This window comes from Patella vulgata, chromosome 2, assembly GCF_932274485.2.
Source record: "Patella vulgata chromosome 2, xgPatVulg1.2, whole genome shotgun sequence".
Taxonomy (NCBI): Eukaryota; Metazoa; Mollusca; class Gastropoda; family Patellidae; genus Patella; species Patella vulgata.
The window spans coordinates 44,773,937-44,796,238 of NC_065880.2; the positions used below are offsets into that span (position 1 = coordinate 44,773,937).

General features: G+C 36.2%; 2 protein-coding genes across 2 annotated transcripts in view; one reads left to right on the plus strand and one right to left on the minus strand.

The window, feature by feature from the left end:
* LOC126811571 (pyrokinin-1 receptor) overlaps window positions 1–849 on the minus strand; it is a 76,905-nt gene extending 76,056 nt beyond the window's left edge. The window contains exon 1 of the mRNA XM_050537263.2: window positions 435–849. Coding sequence (XP_050393220.1) covers window positions 435–723 — 289 coding nt within the window. The 5' untranslated portion in view covers window positions 724–849. The remainder of the gene's footprint in view (window positions 1–434) is intronic.
* The window catches only part of LOC126811572 (RYamide receptor), a 265,432-nt gene that overhangs the window by 174,002 nt on the left and 69,128 nt on the right, over window positions 1–22,302 (plus strand). The gene's annotated exons all lie outside the window — the stretch shown is intronic.

The following is a 22,302-nucleotide window of genomic DNA, read 5'->3' on the forward strand; positions in this document are numbered from 1 at the left end:
ATTAAAAAGTCATAAATCTACGAAAACGTTCTGCGAAATACTAAACTTCAGTAGTTTGTTTCGGCATAGCATAACAGTTAATGAGTAACTATTTACAATAAAGGAGAAAACTAAAAGCTAATAAAATCTAGATAATGGGCATGTGGTGACGAAACGATCAACAGTGAAGGCCGTCTGATATGATAACGTTTTTAAAGCTTGAAAAGATATACAATTTTCGATACATAGGCTTACTAAGTATTTAGTATAAAGTCATGTTATGTAAGGTAAGTTACTTTGGTTTAAGAAAATTGTTATATGATAATAAAACGATGAAGTGAACTTGATCGTTTGATTTTAAATAATAAATGTGCCCAAAAAAAGGTGAAATAATAAATTAAAAAGTTATTAAAAATAATAATTATAAAAAAAATAGTTAAAATATTTCTTCTTACCTAATAATAAAGTTAAGACATCAGATATAGCTAAACTGAAAAGGTAATAATTTGTAGTTGTATGCATACATTTGTTTCTAGCTATCACGATACAGGTAAACACATTTCCAACAACACCAGTTATAAATATTATAACATAAATAAGAGTTAAAAACACAACAACGGGTGTACTAATATATCGCTCCCCAAGTGAAGCACTTAAATATTCCTCTTCATTAAATTCACTTTCATTAACAATAGAGGTTCCATTTTCAAATATATCAAAAGATGAATTAGAAGAACTTTCCATGGCTTTGCATGGTAGTTAGTTAGTTCTAGTTATCCGTTATGAGCAGTGTGAGAAAGCGCAAGCCTCGTATATCCATTCAAAGCTGCGTATTGACTGACAAAGAATATTAGACTGACTATAAACGCCACAAGTTGTGTCGACGTCAAGAGTAGACTGTAGAGTTATTTATGATTTAACTGGTAGTTGTGTCCAATATCTACCAGAGTTAGCAACTTTGAAAAATACATAAGGGATTTCTATGATAGTTCACGTCTACTTAAGAAACCTACTTTGTAAACTGCTATAAGATTTATTTAATGATTCAATAATTTTGTTATAGTCCCATTTGTTGCAATTATTTGACAGCAAGGATGGGCCCGGTCCCTGGTACTCTCCCTATATATATGTGTGTCCGAATGCCAAAATATACTAGATGTTATCCCCAGAATACACTCATTGCTTGGAAAATGGGTTTGCGGTTGTCAATTTTCAATATTTTCCGGGGGGGGGGGGGGCAGACGTTCGCGCGCCTTCGGCGCGTACTTGTGTGGGCCTTGGTTAATGACCTGACAGGTGGGCCGACGGGCCACCAGTCCGGCACTGATTTCAAATTTTTATGTGAATGATTTTTTTTAAGTGCTAGAATGATTCCTATGATTGTATATATATAGAAGTGATTTGGCAACGTATTAAGAATTAGATATAGAAATAATTATGTTTTGAATTCTTAGAAAATATGCAACTATTTCATTTAGCGATCCTTTAATCTTAATGGACTCTTCCTGAACAATCGAAACGGCAACCAATGAGCCATAAACGAGATGCGAAATTAGTAGTTGTGAAAATCGTAACGTCACTCTACAGGACATTGATGTTTCTTGCTTTGCGACACCCCTTTGCTGATGTAAAGAATATCATGTGTGAATTCTTAAGTTATCACTCCGTTTAAACGTGAACTAATTTGTGAAAGAAAACGTATTAGTAGATGGAAAGTAAAATTTAAAGAATTGTATCAAACGAAATAAAAAAAAACAAAAAAAAAACACCACATATTGTATGGCTACATGTATCAATATATATATATATATATATATATATATATATATAAAGCTTAAAATGAAAAAGATTTCAGGAATACTTATAGTGTTTCCAGAAACATTTTTGTACCCAATTTCTGAACAAACGCAGTACTGTTATTAATAACAAAACTGGTATTAGCTCTCGTCATGCCCTAGCTGTCAGTGCCCGATCTGACCAATTGATTTTTACTCGTATGGATACACACTACAAATTTGGGGAAGGGGGGGGGGCAAACCTTTAGTAACTGATGACCATATTATTTTCATTAGCTGATTCACTAACTATGAGGTCATAGGTTGGATTCGGGTGTTGGCGGAGAATGTTACCCGTGTATACCTTGACGTACCTGTGAAAGAGCCCTTGAAAGATGGAATTCAATTGCTGTCCGGACCAAATTTCCTTCATAGCACACTGCATGACATATACCGGTCTTCTTCAGCCCATCATTTGGGTTTATAAATCTGTGTAATCTGAATAATTATGCACTAGTCACACGATCCCTAATTTTGTGATTTCAGCTTGATCAATTGGAAATTATGATTTTATTAATGATAATAACCAAAATCATATAACGGTAAACTTTACTTTATTTCGCACCTCATTGTCGGCGGAGACAAGCGTTGCACTAAATAACACGAATGAAAATAAATAAATAAGTATATCACTATTTCCGTTATAAATTATTAGACGCTGTAATCATCACACTCCTTATAAAACTAGTTACATTAATATACTTTATTCCAATAGACGCGACGATGTCCGATCAACATAATAAGTAATAAAACCTTCCAATTATTATAATATATATTTTAAATGACATTATACAATCTGTCTTGTTATATAATCTGTACGTGCCCAATTTCTATTCTAAAACCATAAATAATATTTCTGTACGTGACTCATGCCACCTTTTTATTGTTCAGTAGCATTTTTTCGTTGTGGATGTTTTGAAACTACCTTTTCATTCAATATTGGACATTACGTGCCTAATCATCCCTAAATTAGAACATGCGACTCATAAAGCATAATATACGGGTTAATCAGATTATTATGGAAATAATATCATTTATGTTATATATATGTAAGTGGATATAGGAACAGCTGGCATTTATTCATCACATTGTTCCGCTTGATTAGGAGAGTCTCGCTTGTTGTTCTTTTCAAATATAAATTATCATTTGATAATTGCATTTTTTATAAGTCATATGTTTAAAATATGTTAAAATAAAGCCTTAAAATACATGACATCTATACACCCAGTCCCACCTTGTTAAAGAATACACCTAAATCCCATAATTCATTTGTGTCAGTTCAGAAATTGGTAAATATATCATTTTCTTTTTAAATCAAACGTTGGATTTTACAGTGTTATTATCACGTGTGCAGATTTAAATAGTTTCTCTCAACCAGGCATCATTATCGTTATCGTTTAACCACGGACTTTGACAGTTTTCCAGTGAAAATAAATAATACAATTTCCAATATCCGTCGGCGAGTAGAAATTATTTCAAACAGTGCCGGACAGGACCCACCTGTCAACCTGTCCGTGACAGGTGGGCCTAAGCTCATTAAAAAAGGTGGGCCTAAGCCTATAAAGAAAAAAGAAAAAGACCTGAAGATTACTTTGGCTATTCTCAAATTAATCTAATGATAGTGCTCTTAGGTCATTCTGTTATCTAATTGTGTCGGAATCAAAAATTTGCCTTCTTCTGCTTTGGTCTGAAATGCTTGGAAAATGGGTTTGCGGTTGTCAATATAAGGGTAAAATGATACCCGGGGTCAAACAGCAAAGTTACCACAGCATCACAACCAAGTCAGTAACGGGTAAATCCTCCTCTGTTTGCCAAACAAGCATTGATCCGACGTGGCATACTCCTAATGAGACGTCTAAGGTCATTTTGGTCCAGATTGTCCCATTCCTGTTGCAACGCAGCAGCAAGTTCTTGGACATTGGCAGGACGTTGTTGACGTTGACGTAACCTCTGTCCAAGCATGTCCCAGACATGCTCGATGGGGGAGAGGTCGGGACTCAGTGCTGGCCAAGGTAATGTGGTGATGTTCTGTTGTTGGAGGTAACCTGTAACGATCCTGGCCCTGTGACATCTTGCGTTGTCATCCTGGAAGATGAAACGGCGGCCATGACGTCGTGCGAACGGCACAACATGGACTGCCAAGATGTTGTCCCGGTAGTACTGGCCTGTAACACGCCCTGCAACAACATGTAAAGCCGTTCTTCCAGCAACAGTGATGCCTCCCCACACCATAACAGAACCACCCCCAAATCGATCATGTCTGATGACGTTAACGTCTTGGAAGCGCTCGTTTCGACGACGCCACACCCTCCTACGTCTGTCCAAAAAATCAACAGTGAACCTTGACTCATCTGAAAACATCACATTGCTCCAGCGTCGATTATCCCAGTGTTGACGATCCCTACACCAACGACGTCTTGCCTGAATGTGATGATCTCTCAAACAAGGGATCACGCGAGGACGTCGGGCGCGAAGGTGACCCCTATGCAGTCGATTCCGAATCGTCTGGCCACTCACTCTCACACCAGTGTCTGTTTGAAGACGAGCGCTGATCTGATTTGCTGTGATGACACGATTTCTCAAGGCCAAGGTACGGATAAATCGATCCTGGGCTTGAGTTGTCGCCCTTGGTCGACCTGAGCGTGGTCTGTCCTGTACAGATTGTGTATCACGGTATCTGGACCATAGCCTGCTTATGACAGACTGGGAAACATGTGTTGTGCCGATCTGTAGCATGCCAAGGGCACGTAACCTTTCATTTTGGGTAAGCCGACGCATATCAAAAAAAAATTTTCTGGTCACTAAAACAATTAAACTGATGTTTCCACCCTGGAATTCAATGCCACAATGACTGTAACATTCAAAGTCAGAGTCGTGCAAATCTTGGGTTGGACCCCCATGATGATCCCAAGCATCACCTGCATTCCATGCGGTAGCTATTGGTGCGTTTGGGCGTCACATGTAACTGGAAATGTTTCTTCTGTTAGGTTCTACAGTGACTTTTTTCGTAGTCATTTGCATATTTTAGTATTATGCCCCCAAAATCAAATATCCCCTACTTTTTTTGAATAGTATATATAGAAGTGATTTGGCAACGTATTAAGAATTAGATATAGAAATAATTATGTTTTGAATTCTTAGAAAATATGCAACTATTTCATTTAGCGATCCTTTAATCTTAATGGACTCCTGAACAATCGAAACGGCAACCAATGAGCCATAAACGAGATGCGAAATTAGTAGTTGTGAAAATCGTAACGTCACTCTACAGGACATTGATGTTTCTTGCTTTGCGACACCCTATTGCTGATGTAAAGAATATCATGTATGAATTCCTAAGTTATCACTCCGTTTAAACGTGAACTAATTTGTGAAAGAAAACGTATTAGTAGATGGAAAGTAAAATTAAAAGAATTGTATCAAACGAAATAAAAAAAAACAAAAAAAACCCCACCACATATTGTATGTATATTAAAATGAAAAAGATTTCAGGAATACTTATAGTGTTTCCAGAAACATTTTTGTACCCAATTTCTGAACAAACGCAGTACTGTTATTAATAACAAAACTGGTATTAGCTCTCGTCATGCTTTCTGTAGACACCCGTAGACACGTACAAACATTCATTCGTTTTGGACTTTAGCTTTCCTATGATTTCAAGGGAGATTCCGTAACCACCCAAGTTGTCATTTAAAGCCGTAAGTTTTCAAAGCCGTATTAAACATGTCTACTTGTTAGGTATCTGTTAAGTGATCATTTTGGTACCTTTTCCGCCACTTGAATTTTTGGTAGTTCCGTATCCGCGATTTGTGTTAATTGGCATGTCGGTTAGTTAAGATATTGAACCTAGATAAAAGTAGACATCCCAGATTTTGGACAAAAGTTTCTACTCAAAATATACACGTAGAGCCGCTGGAAAATAATGAAGGCTAGTTTTGTTTTAATGGGTTTACTTAACTCATTTAAGAATTTGCGTTGTTGAATGCGTGAGAAGAAAGGTCCGAATACCTTTTCTGAACGTTTCAGCTCAAAATAAAGAGGTTTTGAAAAATAAAAGCAGGGTTTGTTTATTATACCAATATAGCTGATGTAACTATGTATATGGTTATTCGGGAACTTACGGATATACATGTAGTGTATTTGCAAATTTTATGTAAACCACGTATTTATTTATTTATTCCAGAATGTATTTCAGGGCTTCAAAAGTGTTGCACAGGACTTGTTGGATAAAGGTTTCTAAGAATCATCCATAAATGCTTATCCGGGATAACCCCTTTAAGCGAAACTATATAAACAGAGCCGATGATAACTTGTAATTGTAATTTTTTATTGCCTTTATTTGACAAAGTGTATGAATATTATCTTTCTATCAACTAGTATTAATATTTTAATAAAGAAAAGAGAAGGTGATTTATACACAATGAAACACCTGTGTGATAATATATTGGGATGTATTCATAGCTTACGCCAAGATCAATACAGAAAAATCAAAGAAGTCACAGAGACCTTGAGTGGCGTAAGAGGTAGTTTAAATCCTTACAGAATTGATTTTCGGGTGATATCAAGGGTGCTCGAGTTGCTAAATTATGAAGATACGACAGTTTTTATTTTGTAATATCTAATCGAATGTTTAGTATGTGGTTGGTTCGAGTATATTATTACCCGAAACAGTGTATTCAAAACCACACTACTTTTATTTATAATTGCATAGTAAAATACTGGGTAACAATACAATGAAATATTTTATCAAATTATGTATAGATTAATGGTGTCTATCCATTATTATTCGAAGACAGAAATGCAATAAAACACATTACTGTCAAGACAGAATATACATTTCTGTTTTATAATATCTCTTCTTTGCTATCCTTTTCATTTATAGCCCAGTTAGTGCCTACAGGGCCCGTGTGAGGGCGAGGGGGGGGGGGCAGTCTAGAGCCTAGAGGGGCCCGGAGGTATGCCAAGTAATGTTTTACACAAATGTTGGTATAAATTCATAAACAAATACAATGGTACTTGATCTGAATGTGGGTACCTAGTGGCATGGGTAAAATTAGAATCAGATTTTGACAGTGCACGTTTTTTGGATAAAATTTGGATGTTTTTCGATATTATTATTGATTACGGACCTTTTTGCGACCAATGTGATTTAGCAAAGTGACCTTCAGTTATCCCAGATAAACGCCAAATGACGATAGAGACTATGTATCTTTGAAATTATTTCTTATTTCTGGACGTAGCTTGTCTCAAGACATAGCACAAATGTTGTTTCATTTACAAATATCTACTTTTCTGTTTGAACTTCAATATAGAGTTATGGAAATATACAATTGACCCGTCAAAACCTTTATTCCACACTTTTTATTAAAAGTAATAAAAGCACAATGTTCAATACCAGCTATTTAATGAATAAATGTAAAGTGGGTCAATGTAAATATATTATTATTACAATGTCGGTCACTCCGTGAATAAACTTTTTTATGCAACGTTTGGTATTCATTGTTGTACAATGAAAATGTTTTTATATCATAGGTATAACTTGGCTAAAACTAAAATTCAGCATATTAAGATGTGTACAGCCCTATTCTTTGGAGCCTTATAATAGATAAAAAAAATGGGTCTCGAAGCACACAACAATGTACTATTTGTTTATATAAAGTGATTTACCTTCATTTTTTAAAATTTTTATTCAAATTTCTAATCAATTCATTTCGGTGAAATACGCGAATACTCCCAAGTTTAACGACAGTCGTTTGCGCCTGATTATTTCATTTCTATTATTAGTTTGACGTTTGTGAATCAGACATTTTATAATTACTTCCGTATTGTCTTCTGGGGTATGTTTTTTCTGTGTTCATTACAAATGGCGCTCAAAACAACCATGGCCATAGATTACACGTCGTCGTGTACTGGTGTCTATTTTGTCTTAAATATTGGATATTAAGATCTCATATTTTCACGGTAAGGTAACAGGTATCTATTTTGTCTTAAATATTGGATATTGGGATCCCATATTTTCACGGTAAGATAACAACAATATTGATTGAAATGGACCACTGTTGAATTTTAATTCGTGTTTTTAATTTCGAATATTATAGATAATATTGAGTTTAGCCCCTTAAATGTGTTTGTACCAACAGCTGTATGTTTAACTGAGATGGCGTTACAGTCTTCTCTAGTGAAATCTCTTTACACATCCTGATTTCAAATGAAATGCTCAAATTTTGAGAACAGCACCATGAAATTCATTTATAATGCAAAATTGTAAAGTTACCTTCTATTATTTACTAGTAAAATATTTTGTAGAGCACCCTTTTCTTCCTTACTAGTTTTTTGTAATTACAGGTGAAAAATTTAACCGAGAACGCGAATTTGTTTGAATGCCACAAAACAACTTTTCAGCCAATGAAACCAAAAGTCTGTTTCTATAGGAAGAGAAAAAAGTTATGTAGCCACAGAAATCAAACGAGGGGATGTAGTTGGCGTGGTCGGATGAAATCTAGAAATACTTTTATTTATGTGGCTATTTATGACTATAAGAGTTGATATATGTTAACCCTTGGCTAATGCCATTACCAACCGTTTTTCATTATGTTATTTATAGCTGCCCCGTAGAAATATTTAACGATGCCTGCTAGTATGACCAGGACGATACTTTAATGGTACAATACGTATAGTATCATGATTAAAAAACGAGTTATTTTTTATTGTATAGACAATTAATTAGTTTGTCGGTGTTAATGTCTATTAACCGGTCATGTGTCTCATAATGCAGGAATACCAATAAAGAGCTTTAAATAATACATACGATTGGTTGAGATGATTCAGGAATCTATTATGTTGATTGTAATAATAATAATGATATTAAAAGACGTCATTGCCCCAAGTCCTCGTATTACAAAAAGGGGTTATCATTTTAAAAATGAGTAAATAAATATGAGTTGGGTATAAGATCCATTTCTATAATCAAATCATACGCATGTCCCGATTTAAATGTGAACACATTGACGTATATGATTATGTTTTTAATATACCGTACTATCAAAAGCAAGAATACGGTAAAATATGTAAGTGAGTAGTTGTTTATAGATTGCATTTTTAATCTAAAACATATACATGTACCTTTGAATTATACATACATTACGTGTAAAATATAGCGTATATACTTTTGTGAGTCTAATCGATATTTTTAAATACAACGCTCAAAACCCGTTAAATCAGACAAATATTATTTAAATAATAGTCTGAGTTTAGACGGCTGACAAATTTAACCTGAATAAAGTTAACCCAATAAAGCATCATAAACTCGTTTCTTTGTTGCGCGTTTAGCCGGCGGGCGTTGTTTTAGGAAGTAATACTATAATAGCTTAATGGACTGATATAAATGGGTTGAGTGGTCAAGCTATTGTGGAATCTAGAAGAGTCAAAAGGAAACAACTGCGTTAGGATTCGATGAAAATAATATGGATAAGTTAATAACACTACCAGGAAACGTTAATGCCCAGAAGAAGTTGCTTCCAATTAAATTTTAAAACATACATCTTTATTTAATGTTCTGATTTTCTGCTCTATATAAGATCTAACATATTCAACTGAACAGTTTGTCGACTGGATATTCAATTAGTATGCTTTACAGGGTTCGAAAGGTAAGACTCCTTGATGAGAACATGCAAAACACATCCAAATAGGTTATAACAGTAAATATTCATAAGTCGATGTCAATGCTAAGGCCACATCTGTACACAAAATATTGCGCTGATTTGCTTTCGAAAAATAATGTCCATGGAAGCGATTTTAAATTAGCTATAGTTTAAAAAGTAAAAAGTAACACTTGATGGTGCTTGTAGGCTCTACAAATCAGCCGGGAAAATGGACGAAGTAATTATAAACAGATTTGTCTCATTGGAGCTAGAATGTATTCCATGTAAGTATGTGTGATAACAGACAAGCCGATTACTGAAAAATTATATTGTTTTCTTTTAAAACAAGAATCACGGTTCTCATATTAGCTAAAACCGTTAACGCAAATTATAATAATCCTCAACGATGTGAATAACTCCATCACTACAGAATTAACAGTTGACGTTTCATAAAATGTCAGCGAACTGGTCATCGGACGAATTGTTTATTGTGTTAATAGTTCAGAAAACATATTGTAGCATTTCGCATTAAACATGCTTATTTTGTATGTCCAAGGCATAATCCTAATGACTTTGATGGATATATTGTTAGATGTAAATAGGATGACTAAAAACATGTTTATTTTGTATGTCCAAGATATAATCTTAATGACCCAGTTGGACTTATCTCATCAAATGTTAATAGGGTGGCTGTAAAACTGTATGTAAATTAATAATCTGAATAGCTACAAAATACGCTAACACAGGATTTTTAAAAATAGCCACACAGAGCATGGCAATACGTTCACGCTAGGGATATCTCTCAATAACAAAAGACAGCAGATTATCCGAAAGGAAACCTTGGATGCATCCAAGAAATCTGATCTCTATGAGGTTCACAGGCTTTTCCGGGCACTTACGGGAGGTCGCGACCCAGAAAGCGGCAATTCGATAGGATTTGACCTCTCGTGACCCCAAAGCTTCACACGAAATTTGAAAAAAAGTCAGTTCAGTTAAATATTGTAGTCGTTATCGTGTTATCGAGGTTTTTCGAAAAAGGGTGGAAGGGGTGGGTGATCGGAAAGAGAATTGTGGCTGCATAAAAATCGGAATAGCTAATGACTCATACATTTACAAGCGGGTTAGAAATAATAAACACGATTCCCGATTACTTAGACAAAGGCACCATATCCGTGGGAATTGTTATCGAGTGTTCTAAAATTTTAATCTTAACAAGAGCATCGCTAACGCAGCAATATACGTCCACATTCCTGTTTTGTTTGATATGGTCCAGTTTGCATTGAGGGTCTGTGAAATAAAACTGGGTTGTAGGACTGCTATCAGTTTAACGTTTCGTTCACATTAACAGAACACAATTTTTATTTTAAAACAATCGATGTCTTTATTCTAAAAGCATGACGTTTAGAATAGGTATCCCCATTTCAAAAGGATCGGTTAAGAATTGCGGCCTGTAGGCAAAACACAAGACACACAAACATTAGGCGTGACTCTGTCCCAAGGGGTTGAGCATGCACCAAAAATAATAATAGAGGCCAGCCTTAGGATTAAGGAATAAGTGTAAAAACGTAGCCTTAGGCTATAAGGAATAAGTCTAAAAAAAATTTCAAGATGATCGATTAAGAAATGCGGTCTGCAAGTGACACACAGACATAAAAAAAGAAAATGGGCGTAGCTCTGCCCCTGGGGGTTGGGTATTCACCACAACTAATAGGGATGTTCCTTAGGATAGAAGGAATATGTATGCTAAGTTTCAAGGTGATACGACAAGAAATGCGATCTGTAGATGACAAACAAATAAATAAATATAAGGGATGGGCGTGGCTCTACCCCTGGTGGTCGGGCATGCACCAAAAACAATAGGGATCATACTTAGGGTATAAGCAATTCATATGAAAAATTTTCAAGACGATTGATTAAGAATTGTGGCCTGTAGGTGACACACAGACATAAAAAGAAAAGAAAATGGGCGTGGCTCTGCCCCTGGGGGTAAAAAAACAATAGGGGTCATCGTTAGGGTATAAGCAATTCATATGAAAAAATTTCAAGACAATTGATTAAGAATTGTGGTCTGTAGGCGACACACACACATAGAAAAAGAAAATGGGCGTGGCTTTGCCCCTGGGGGGTGGGCATGCACCCAAAACGATAGGGATGTTCCTGAGGGTACAAAGAATAAGTATGCAAAGTTTCAAGATGATACGTTAAGAAATGCGGCCTGTAGACGACAAACAAACAAATACAAAAATGGGCGTGGCTCTGCCCCGGGGAGGCGAGCATGCACTAAAAACAATAGGGATCATCCTTAGGGTATAAGGAATAAATATGTAAAGTTGATACGTTAAGAAATGCGGTCTGTAGATGACAAACAAATAAATAAATATAAGGAATGGGCGTGGCTCTGCCCCTGGGGGTCGGGCATGCACCAAAAACAATAGGGATCTTCCTTGGGGTATAAGGAATAAGTATACCAAGTTTGAAGAAAATCCAGTAAGAATTGCGCCCTGTAGGCGACACAAAGACACACGAAAAGAAAATGGGAAATGGGCGTGGCTCTGCCCCTGGGGGTTGGGCATGTACCCCAAACGATAGGGATGTTCCTTAGGGTACAAAGAATGTGTATGCAAGATTATAAGTTAAGAAATGTGGCCTGTAGACGACAAACAAACAAATACTAGAAATGGGCGTGGCTCTGCCCCTGGGGGTCGGGCATGCACCAAAAACAATAGGGATCTTCCTTGGGGTATAAGGAATAAGTATACCAAGTTTGAAGAAAATCCAGTAAGAATTGCGCCCTGTAGGCGACACAAAGACACACGAAAAGAAAATGGGCGTGGCTCTGCCCCTGGGGGTTGGGCATGCACCCCAAACGATAGGGATGTTCCTTAGGGTACAAAGAATGTGTATGCAAAGTTTCAAGATTATTAGTTAAGAAATGTGGCCTGTAGACGACAAACAAACAAATACTAGAAATGGGCGTGGCTCTGCCCCGGGGGGTCGGGCATGCACCAAAAACAATAGGGATCTTCCTTGGGGTATAAGGAATAAGTATACCAAGTTTGAAGAAAATCCATGAAGAATTGCGCCCTGTAGGCGAACCACAGACACACACACACACACACACACACACATACATACACACACACACACACACACACACACAGACAGGGGCGACGGCATAATACGTTCACATTATGAATGTGGACGTATAAAAATGCAACATTATCGATCCACAATTGGGACATTCAAGCTAAGAAGTCCATAAATACAGATTACTTTAACAATACTATTAGAAAGAAAGATCGGCTGTTCCGAAACGAGTATTCCTTTTCTGTGTTGACTGTAAAGAAAATTATTATTATTCAATAATTTTTAAAAATCTCATTTCGATTTAACACTATTCTGAATAGATGTTCCCGGAAACCACCGTATGATTACAAGTTAATTAGTAGACTGTAAATAACAATTGTTTCAATTACATAGTAGTATTATATCTCTAGAGAAAATGTGTTAATACGTGGTGAAATATACTAAATGTACATTATGACAAGTGTATGGTAAATAATAATATAGTGTGGAAATCAATGTACATATGATCATTCACTTGATAATTTATGTGATACAATACATAACTCTTATTTATTAAAAAGATATTTTAATACTGGATAACATATTTACAGGTACAATTCTACATATGAACGTCATTTGGTTGGGCATAGTAATGTCTATCTATAGCTGCTCCCCCTAGGCCTCACAGGGCCTAACTTCTGCGGGGTCGAGGGCAGGCCCTCTCCCGAGGTCCGTGTCCGAATTCCCTCTAGGGCTCTACAGGTCTCTCCCGTCTCTTTCCAGGTCTGCCCTGTCTGATTCTCAACTAGGCTTTTTTATACTGTGCAGCAATATTTGTCGCGTCAGATAGGCACGCCATAGTTAATAGCATTAGTAATCAGAACAATGAAAACTAATTATTAAGAGTCAATCATCTTAGCTCAAGACAAAAGGTGTCGATACGTGTTAAGCCTAAATCTTATATCATATAGACACTCCGAGTATACAAGTTTGTCCAACCCATTATATCTTACATAATATTATGTCAACACCCCACACCTGATGCAGATTAAATTTTACAATTAATCTGCCACATGTCCAAAATGAGTTACAAATGACAAATATAAATTAAAATATGAATTCAAAATACAATATTAAAATTTAGACCCCAAATGATATTGTATTACATTTACATTAATTAATCTCTTCTAATTGAAGGTCGGGGTTAAACAATGTTATTTCAGAATTACATGTACATTTAAATGTTACAGAAATCAATATGTCTTCCTAATTTACTATTATCATGATTTGTTCGATAAAGTAACACATTATTCATGATGATATACTCAAATCAGTTTATGTAAGACCGTGAGACGTATGGAGGACAAAGGAGTTAGTTTCTAAAATAAAAAAAGTAACTGCTGTGGAGCAATACCTTTGTCGATCACAGAGCCTTCATATAATTGCGCGCGCCTTAGTTCAAAGGCGTGTTGATTTAAACAATATTTTATTCAAATAAGATAAGTGTTGTATACATATACAATTCTGAAGGTAAGGATTCAAAAACAAGCCAAGGCTTATATTAATTCGTCTCCTTATATATTAAGTATACTACAATACAACTGTGATATATACACTTCTCATACAAATACGTTTAACGGTACAATATTTAATATTCACACTAATCGTGCATGCAAGTAATTTAACAGTTAGTGTCACTTACATTGCCTTACTATTTCATAATACGCTTGCTTTGCATCATGTTTTGTGGACGTCAGATGTATATTAACCGAAAAGTAATTAATTTAGATGGTATTTTACGATGGTTATTGTAGTCTTTTAGATAAATGTATAAATGTGTGGACTGTATTGAAAATGTGCGTGTTGTTTATTGTTTACAGAAAAGTAACTCTATTTTTTTCGAGAAGTTAACAAAGCAAAGGCGTAATATTCGACGTGGGCGTGGAAAATGCTTCCGCTTTTAAGAATTGACATATAACCCCCAGTTAAACAAACTAGGTGTGAAATCAATTAGTGAAACAGAAATACACGTTGAAAATGAAGCTACGGGCGCTGTCGTCTTCAGTAGATGATGAGAATATACGTTTTTTTATTTTCATTTTTAAAACTAACTTGTGTGGGCATCTTGTGGTTGTATAGAGCAGAGATTCTCAACCAGTGTGCCGCGGTACACAAGTGCGTCGCAAGATCTTCCTAAATGTACCGCGAAATTTTGAAATTCGAAACACGGCAATAAAGTAAGTTCATAGCTGTGTTTGTCTTTATTTAGTTTGAGTCATTCTATGTGTCCATGACTAGTTTGTCTATGGTTGTATGCCGTATATGACTTGCCATGTTTTTATTTTGAAAACTTCTAATATTTTTCATATATTTTTAGCCAGGTGTGCCGTTATTTTTCCATGTGTTCCAAGGTGTGCCGTTGGCAAAAAAAAGTTGAGAACCACTGGTATAGAGAAATGTATACGATTCCAGACACCAGTATTCCGAAACAACATATTTCCGTGCGATATTCTCTTTAAATAGGACTTCGTAGTGTCAACAAAACAACATCCTCATAATTGATGTCATAAATACTGTCTATGGTTTGCAGAAACTAACAATGCGTATTATGGTCTTAATATCGACGAAACCTTTTTCCATTCGGAACTAAACAAACAACGCTGAAAGTATTTAAAAGGATATTATAATATTCTACAGATTAAATTAAATTGTCATTCATAGAATATTGATTCTATACATCTATATTATGCGGATCGACAGCGGATCGACAGTGAGAGACAGTTTTTATTGCATTAGTTTACATACATTACTACATCCGATTGATACAATATAATAAGTAAAACATGTTAACGTCAAAACAGAATTATTTTTGTTAGCTTAATTATATATATAATTATATTAGTATTTTTTTTCTGTAATCTTAAACCCAAGCAATACATACACAATAAAAGGAAACCAAACTTTAATATCTGATTTACCCGGAGACCACATTATTTGTAACACAATTAACTTAATATGTTCGTGATGTTTCTAGCTTTAGTGTTTTAATGCGCACGGAAAGAGCTTTTCTGGTGCCCACTAAATTGGTTAGATCACGAGAATCAAAGCGCGTCTATTTACAAAGAAACCCGATTAACCAGTGGATAGATTTACTAGATAAAAGCTTTACTCAATCACTTCCTTGACCAACTTTGCAGACAAACAAATCAGTTATTTAAATAATTAAGTTCCCAGTGCAGACAACGGCAAAGTAAAGCAAAGAGATGAATAACTGGTATTTTTGGTATTCAATGGAAAAATAAAACATACCAAATACAGAATAAATGCAAAAGAAACCAGAAAGAGAGAGAGATGATTGATCAGGTGTGTACATAATTGTTAGTTATGAGAGAAAGTGAGGTGTGGGCGTTTAACGTCTACTCGACAAATTGTAAGTTATGGAGTGCTAGAAGTGTATGGAAGAATAACGTTGCCGATATTATTTTAATGTTCACGGTGAAAATGCATATGTTAGCAGTTGAAGGTAAGTATTTTAGTTTTACAGTTTGCAATTCCCATTGCTCCACAATACCAGTGTCACAGTGTTAAAATGCAGAATACACTTTTCAATAATACAAAATACAGTATAATAGTTGTTTTGTACATTACACTTCTCCATTCTGCATTTTGCATAATGGACAAATTCATAATAGAACTTAGCATATTAGAACATATACCTTATATGGGAACTACTACGAAGCTCAATTGCAAACGGAAAAATGTCCAGACTAGGACGGCATAGTTCATCGGAATTTTCTTATGTGGTTTCACCTTGTCAGAGGGCCTGACAAGAACGGCTGTGACAAACAACCAAGGTCTCGTGTATACATTGGCGTGCTCATAAAAGATCCCTGGGCAGTTAGAATTCGATATAAAAGTAGGCCGCCGCTTTCCGTTTGCTAATGAGCTTCGTAGTAGATCCCATATAAAGTATATGTTCTAATATCCCAAGTTCTATTATACATTTGTCTATTATGCAAAATGTATTATTGAAAAGTGTATTCTGTATTTTAACGGGGGATTGGGCGGCCGAATGGTTAGCACATGCGCATTGTATCATAAGGTCTGTCATTGAGTCAACTGGCGTGGTTACGATTCCCCGGATGTGCGTGACAAGGAGTAGGGTCGCCTGTTCAACCTCGTGGGTTTTCTCCGGTTTCCTCCCACTGCTAAAAACCCTTACGAGCATGCGAATTATTGAAATGAATTTTGAATCATGTGTTAGTCCCGAAATGCCTGTTTTGTGTCGAGTTGACGTTACCCCCCCTCTATCTCTCCTGGACAATCCGGATTATTGAAGATTGTGTTGTGATAAAGCAGCGAATTATTTCAACATACCTGCACTTATTTTTATATAAATCCTAGGTACTTTCAACCTTCGTTCACTGTGACATTGGTATTACTGAGCACTGGAAATTGTAAACTGTAAAACTAAAATACGTATTTTGAACTGCTGACATGAATTTTACACTGTGAACATTGAAATAATATTGGTAACGTTATTTTTCCATAGAAGGGCACCGCATAACTCATTATTAAAGCCATAATCGATTAACGTCCACTGAACAAAAAACGCTCAAAGAATTCATTAGGTGTGTGCAAATTGCTACTTATATGGTGGTAGAAGAGCAAGGTTATTCTAATCACCATTAATAAAGTTGAAGCTAAACAAGTTCATAGCGAGTCTTCGTGTCAATTTCGACATTCAAATTCTAACACCGAGGCAAAGAGAAACACAAATTTACAGAGATGGCAGTACGAAACGTTATTATAATATGATTAGATTTTATATGTATGTTATGTTTGTTGAATTAAAGCCAGTTGAGGACGAAGACATCTGGGTATGCCCCTGGTGGCCCAAGGAACTGATTTGCTTTTCAGTTATGCAAGGCTTCTGAAATAATACAATAGAATTAGCGAACATCAAAAAGGTTCAAGTTGGCACGATTTCACTGATGATTACGTAACTAATATATACAATAATCATGAAATCAAATAACACGCTTATCAAATCATCAATCATGCGGTTTGCCTTTTACATGTATATGCTGATAATAGCACCACACAGAGTTCAAAGTTTTTATAATAAATTCAATGATGACTTTCAACATGCCATAGTCATATTATTACAGTATGAAAAAGACTAACTGGAAAACACCTACAGCCAAGTTTGATTTACGCTGGATGTATTAAATGTGACGTTCCTTGCCACTGGTGCAGAACGGAGAGCCTGAAAATAAACAGCGTCTAGTCATTTGGATGAGACGAAAACCAAAGGTCTTAGGTACAGATTGGCGTACATGTAACAGAAACCTTGATCATTGGAATTCGATGAAGAATAGACGGAAAACCGGGCAATAGTTTCCACACACCACACTGCATGGCACCGTCTCCATTACTCCGTTTAGTGCAGAAAAATGGTACCTTAAAGCCCAAATTCATTTGTATCAAATGGCTAGTGAATTCTACATTTATTTCATGTCAATCGGTTCACTATGCTGACCAAATTGCACGAGGTTGTTTTCTGCTTGGCCTCATTAATGAAGTCGGACTTGAAGTCAAAATTCAATTTTTAAAATTATATCCAGTGGCTTTAAATTTCCGGAATATCCATTCACGGGGACAATAAAAGAGATTTATATAAAATAATAAGTTCAAAAAAGGGTTATCGACGTATGTACCGTCCACGATATTTATTGTTAACGTTACTTCAAACGAGAAATTCTAAACGGTGCTCCGGCACTTTATATCTAGCAAAGTAGCATGTTACTTGGTTGGTATAGTTTAGATATAAATTCAATAGATAACTCAAGTGGGCGTGAAAATAATTACTGACCACCTGATTACAAGTAATTTCAATTAAAGATCTACCACTGTGAAGTGAGTGCTAGATCGAGAATCATAATAAACTCCACTGCTTTAATCACAGTCTTTCTAATCTAGAGTAAGCTGTTATGACCGATATCATCTGACATAAAAACCTTAACAAAATCAGCAAAATAAAAAAAATATGAGGAGCATTTTATCACAGCTGTAAATATGCAAAAAGTAAAAGTTCAGATGGGCATGTTTATAAAAAGGTGTTTTGTACGGTGGCCTTTTAGAGCCATACGTTGATTTATAGCTTTTTCTTGTCATTTACCTCATATGAGAAATCGCAGTGAAAACCACGATAAATAAAAAAAACCTTTGTTCTCGACGCGGTGTAAACCTTTTCTCCGCGGTGTAAATTCTTTCGCGTTATAAAGTTTTCTCCGCGGAATAAAGTTTTCTCCTTGGTGCCCGGTGTAAACATTTTCTCCGTGGTGTGAAGTATTCTCCACGGTGTACACCTTTTCTCTGTGGAGAAAAGGTTTTTTGTTTTATCATAGTTTTCACTGCGATTTCTCATACGAGGTAAATTATATATAAGAAAAGGCGGTCTAAACTGCTGATTTCGTAAACGTACCGTTACTTACGTTGACAACTACAGGATAAATGGGACAGCCATCAACGGAATATTTCTAACCAAAAGTAAATGTATACATATTACCAATTATCTGTATAAATAAAATCAAAAATGTATGTGTGTGTGTTCGTCCATCACGCTTCGTCGCCGCGATCCACATAATAATATGTTGTATAAAATTAACCAGGGCGAAACTGCTTCGTCGCTGCTATCTATCCCCACGTGGTAGTGTAGAAAATTAACCAGCATGACCCCGTGAATGTTTTAGTCCAGCAAACTTGGGTCAAGGCCAAATTCGGGACCCGATCGGATTGGGCCCCTGGTATAAGTGTTTAGATATTTGGTACAATCCGATCCTTTAATGATAGTTGGCAATCGGATTCCTTCCAGATCCTTAAAAGTAATATATATCGTATGAAAGGACCACAACTCGGCTCATTGTGGGGTCTTCGGTGTGTCCTGACGAAATATAGCCCGGAGAAGCCGGTGCTGCCAGGAGACCAGTGACGTCAATGACATTGTGCTACAAGTTAAAATTGGTTGTTTAAATTATTAGTGACTTTCAAAACAAGTTATTTTCGTAAATGGTGATAGAAGTGTTTATCCTTAAATTACATCTGAGATATTCCTATAAATGTCAGCAAATTCTAGTCCAATCTCGAGGTGTTAGGTTGATATATTCGGTAGCAAGGATCGATTATGTGGGTTTTATTGGATCTATATTGGGTTTTTAATTTTGCTTTATATGACCAGACCAACCACTTTATACTTTATTTAATATTCTTGATCTGGACGCAATGTCGACTGCAAGAAGAATTTAATCGGTTGGGGATTGCGGTTGGCCTTAGATTCTATAAATTACTTGCCCTTTTTGTAAAGGAAAAATAAACCAGACGTGCATGCTTCTAACCGGAAGACGATTTCTATTTGAATCTTAAGATCATTTGTAATAAACGTGGGAAAAATAATGTATTTTCAGGTGGACAAATATTGTCGTCGCCCCGGTCCATACGTCCGCAATTTGTTTGTGGACACTCAACAGGTCACAATTTTTATCTGTTTTTGACGAAACTTGAAATATAGGTTTATCTCCAAAGATTTTCGGTTCCTTTCGATATTGGCTTGTATCGGAACGTAACTTTGTGTATTATGGTCCATGATTGGACGAAAAACCACGTTTTTAGCTTGTGGGCATTCTAGAGGTCACATTGTTTTCCGATTTTTAAGAAACTTGAATTGTAACTTCCTGGATTATGGCACCTGATTGTACTTGTACGAAAATAACACTTTGAGCTTGTGGACACTCTAGAGGTCACAATTTTTATCCGATTTTAAAACCCTTTTTATACGTCCACATTCATAATGTGGATGTATATTGCCGTCGTTCCTGTCTGTGTGTATGCATAGGTGTGTGTGATGGTGTGTCTGTGTATCACCTACAGGTCACAATTCTAAACTGATCGTGTAGAAACTTTACAATTCGTGTATCCTAAAGATGATCCTTATTGGTTTTAGTGTATGCCCTACCCCCAGGGGCAGAGCCACGACCATATCTTGTATTAATTTGTTTATCGTCTACAGGCCACATTTCTTAACGTATCATCTTGAAACTTTACATATATACTTATACCCTAAGGAACATCCTTATTATTTGTGGTGCATGCCCAACTCCCAGGGGCAGAGCCACGTCCATTTTCTGTATCTGTGTGTCGCCTACAGGCCGCAATTCTTAATCTATTGTCTTGAAAACTGTTCATGCTTATTCCTTATACCCTAAGTGGGACCTCTATTATTTTTGGTGCATGCCCGACCCCTACAACAAAGCCAAGCCCAATTTTTGTGTGTGACTGTGTTTCGCCTACAGGCCGCAATTCTGAACTTGTTTTTTGGTGAATGCCCGACCCTCAGGGACAGAGCCACACTCATTTTTTCTTTGTGTGTCCATGTGTTACCTACAGGTCACAATTCTTAATGGATCGTCTTGGAACTTGGCATATACATTCCTTATAGCCTAAGGACAGCAATTATTGATTTTGGTGCACGTCACGATACCCAGGGGCAGAGCCACGCACAATTTTTGTGTTTATCGTATGCAGGCCGCAATTTGAATGAATGAGCTTGGAACTTGGCATATGTATTTCTCATAGCCTAAGGGCGGCAACTATTGATTTTGGTGCATGTCCCGACCCCCAGGGACAGAGCCACGCCCGAAGGCCACGATTCTGAATGAATTACCTTGGAACTTGGTATACATTTTCCTTATACCCTAAGGAGGCCATCTTCTGATTTTAATGCAGCCCCCCCCCCCCCAACACACCTTGCTAGTTTGCCCCTTGTGTTTGGATGAACGACGGATAACAGTTGAGACTCTCCCAACACAGCATAGAAACATAAAAATACTACTTTCTGGATCTTCCGAACTTACCAATGCTACCAACTACTCCATATTCTCAATAGTTCATAATTTCATAGAAATTACAAAACGATTTTAATTGGCTTAGTATTATTATATATGAAGAACCCCGGGGAGGAACGATCTAAGTCACCTTTTCAACGGAAAGCTTTCTGTGTAACAATCAATTTCAGTCACATCGAACAAAGGCCCTTCTGAAATGACCTCCTGGACAAATACAAGTCCATCGTATTTATTTCACCTTAATTTGGCTGAGAAGTGGAAGTCAGTTGTTGTACTGGTAATTATGTTTCGTATTAAACATCATTTTGAAGTTGTAATTAAACCCACTTGTTGTTCTGTTCGCGTCAAGCATTCTCGTCCAAAGGTCTGCTTTGCCTTTTATGCGAAAAGGCAAAAATGTGACTTAGATCATTCTTCCCTTGAACCTTAGGCAGTGCCACACCCACCTTTTGTTAATATTTTATCTGTAAATGATATTTTAATGAAGGGTATCGCTGCCAATATTAAATGCTCTGCTAAAATGTATTTTCCATTGATGATTATATGTAAAAGTACAATGTACAAAGTCTTAATACCGATAATGATAAAGTCAAAATACCCCTAAGGCCAAAGTTAAATGTAAAACGTCAAATGCAACGTGTCAAATGTTTTATTGGAAAATGCTGTTTTTGACATTTCCCTCATTACATTTTACATTTGCTTTCTGTCGCATCTCATTTGTCCTTCACGCTTTCTACATAGCATATTACGAAGATATTCTTTGAATGGCATTTAGTAATTGGAACATAATTGAATGACACACTATTTATGGATAACAATTACTATGGTTTATTTCACTGCGACGTTTCAACAAGATTTCACAAGTCGTTTTCAAGCATA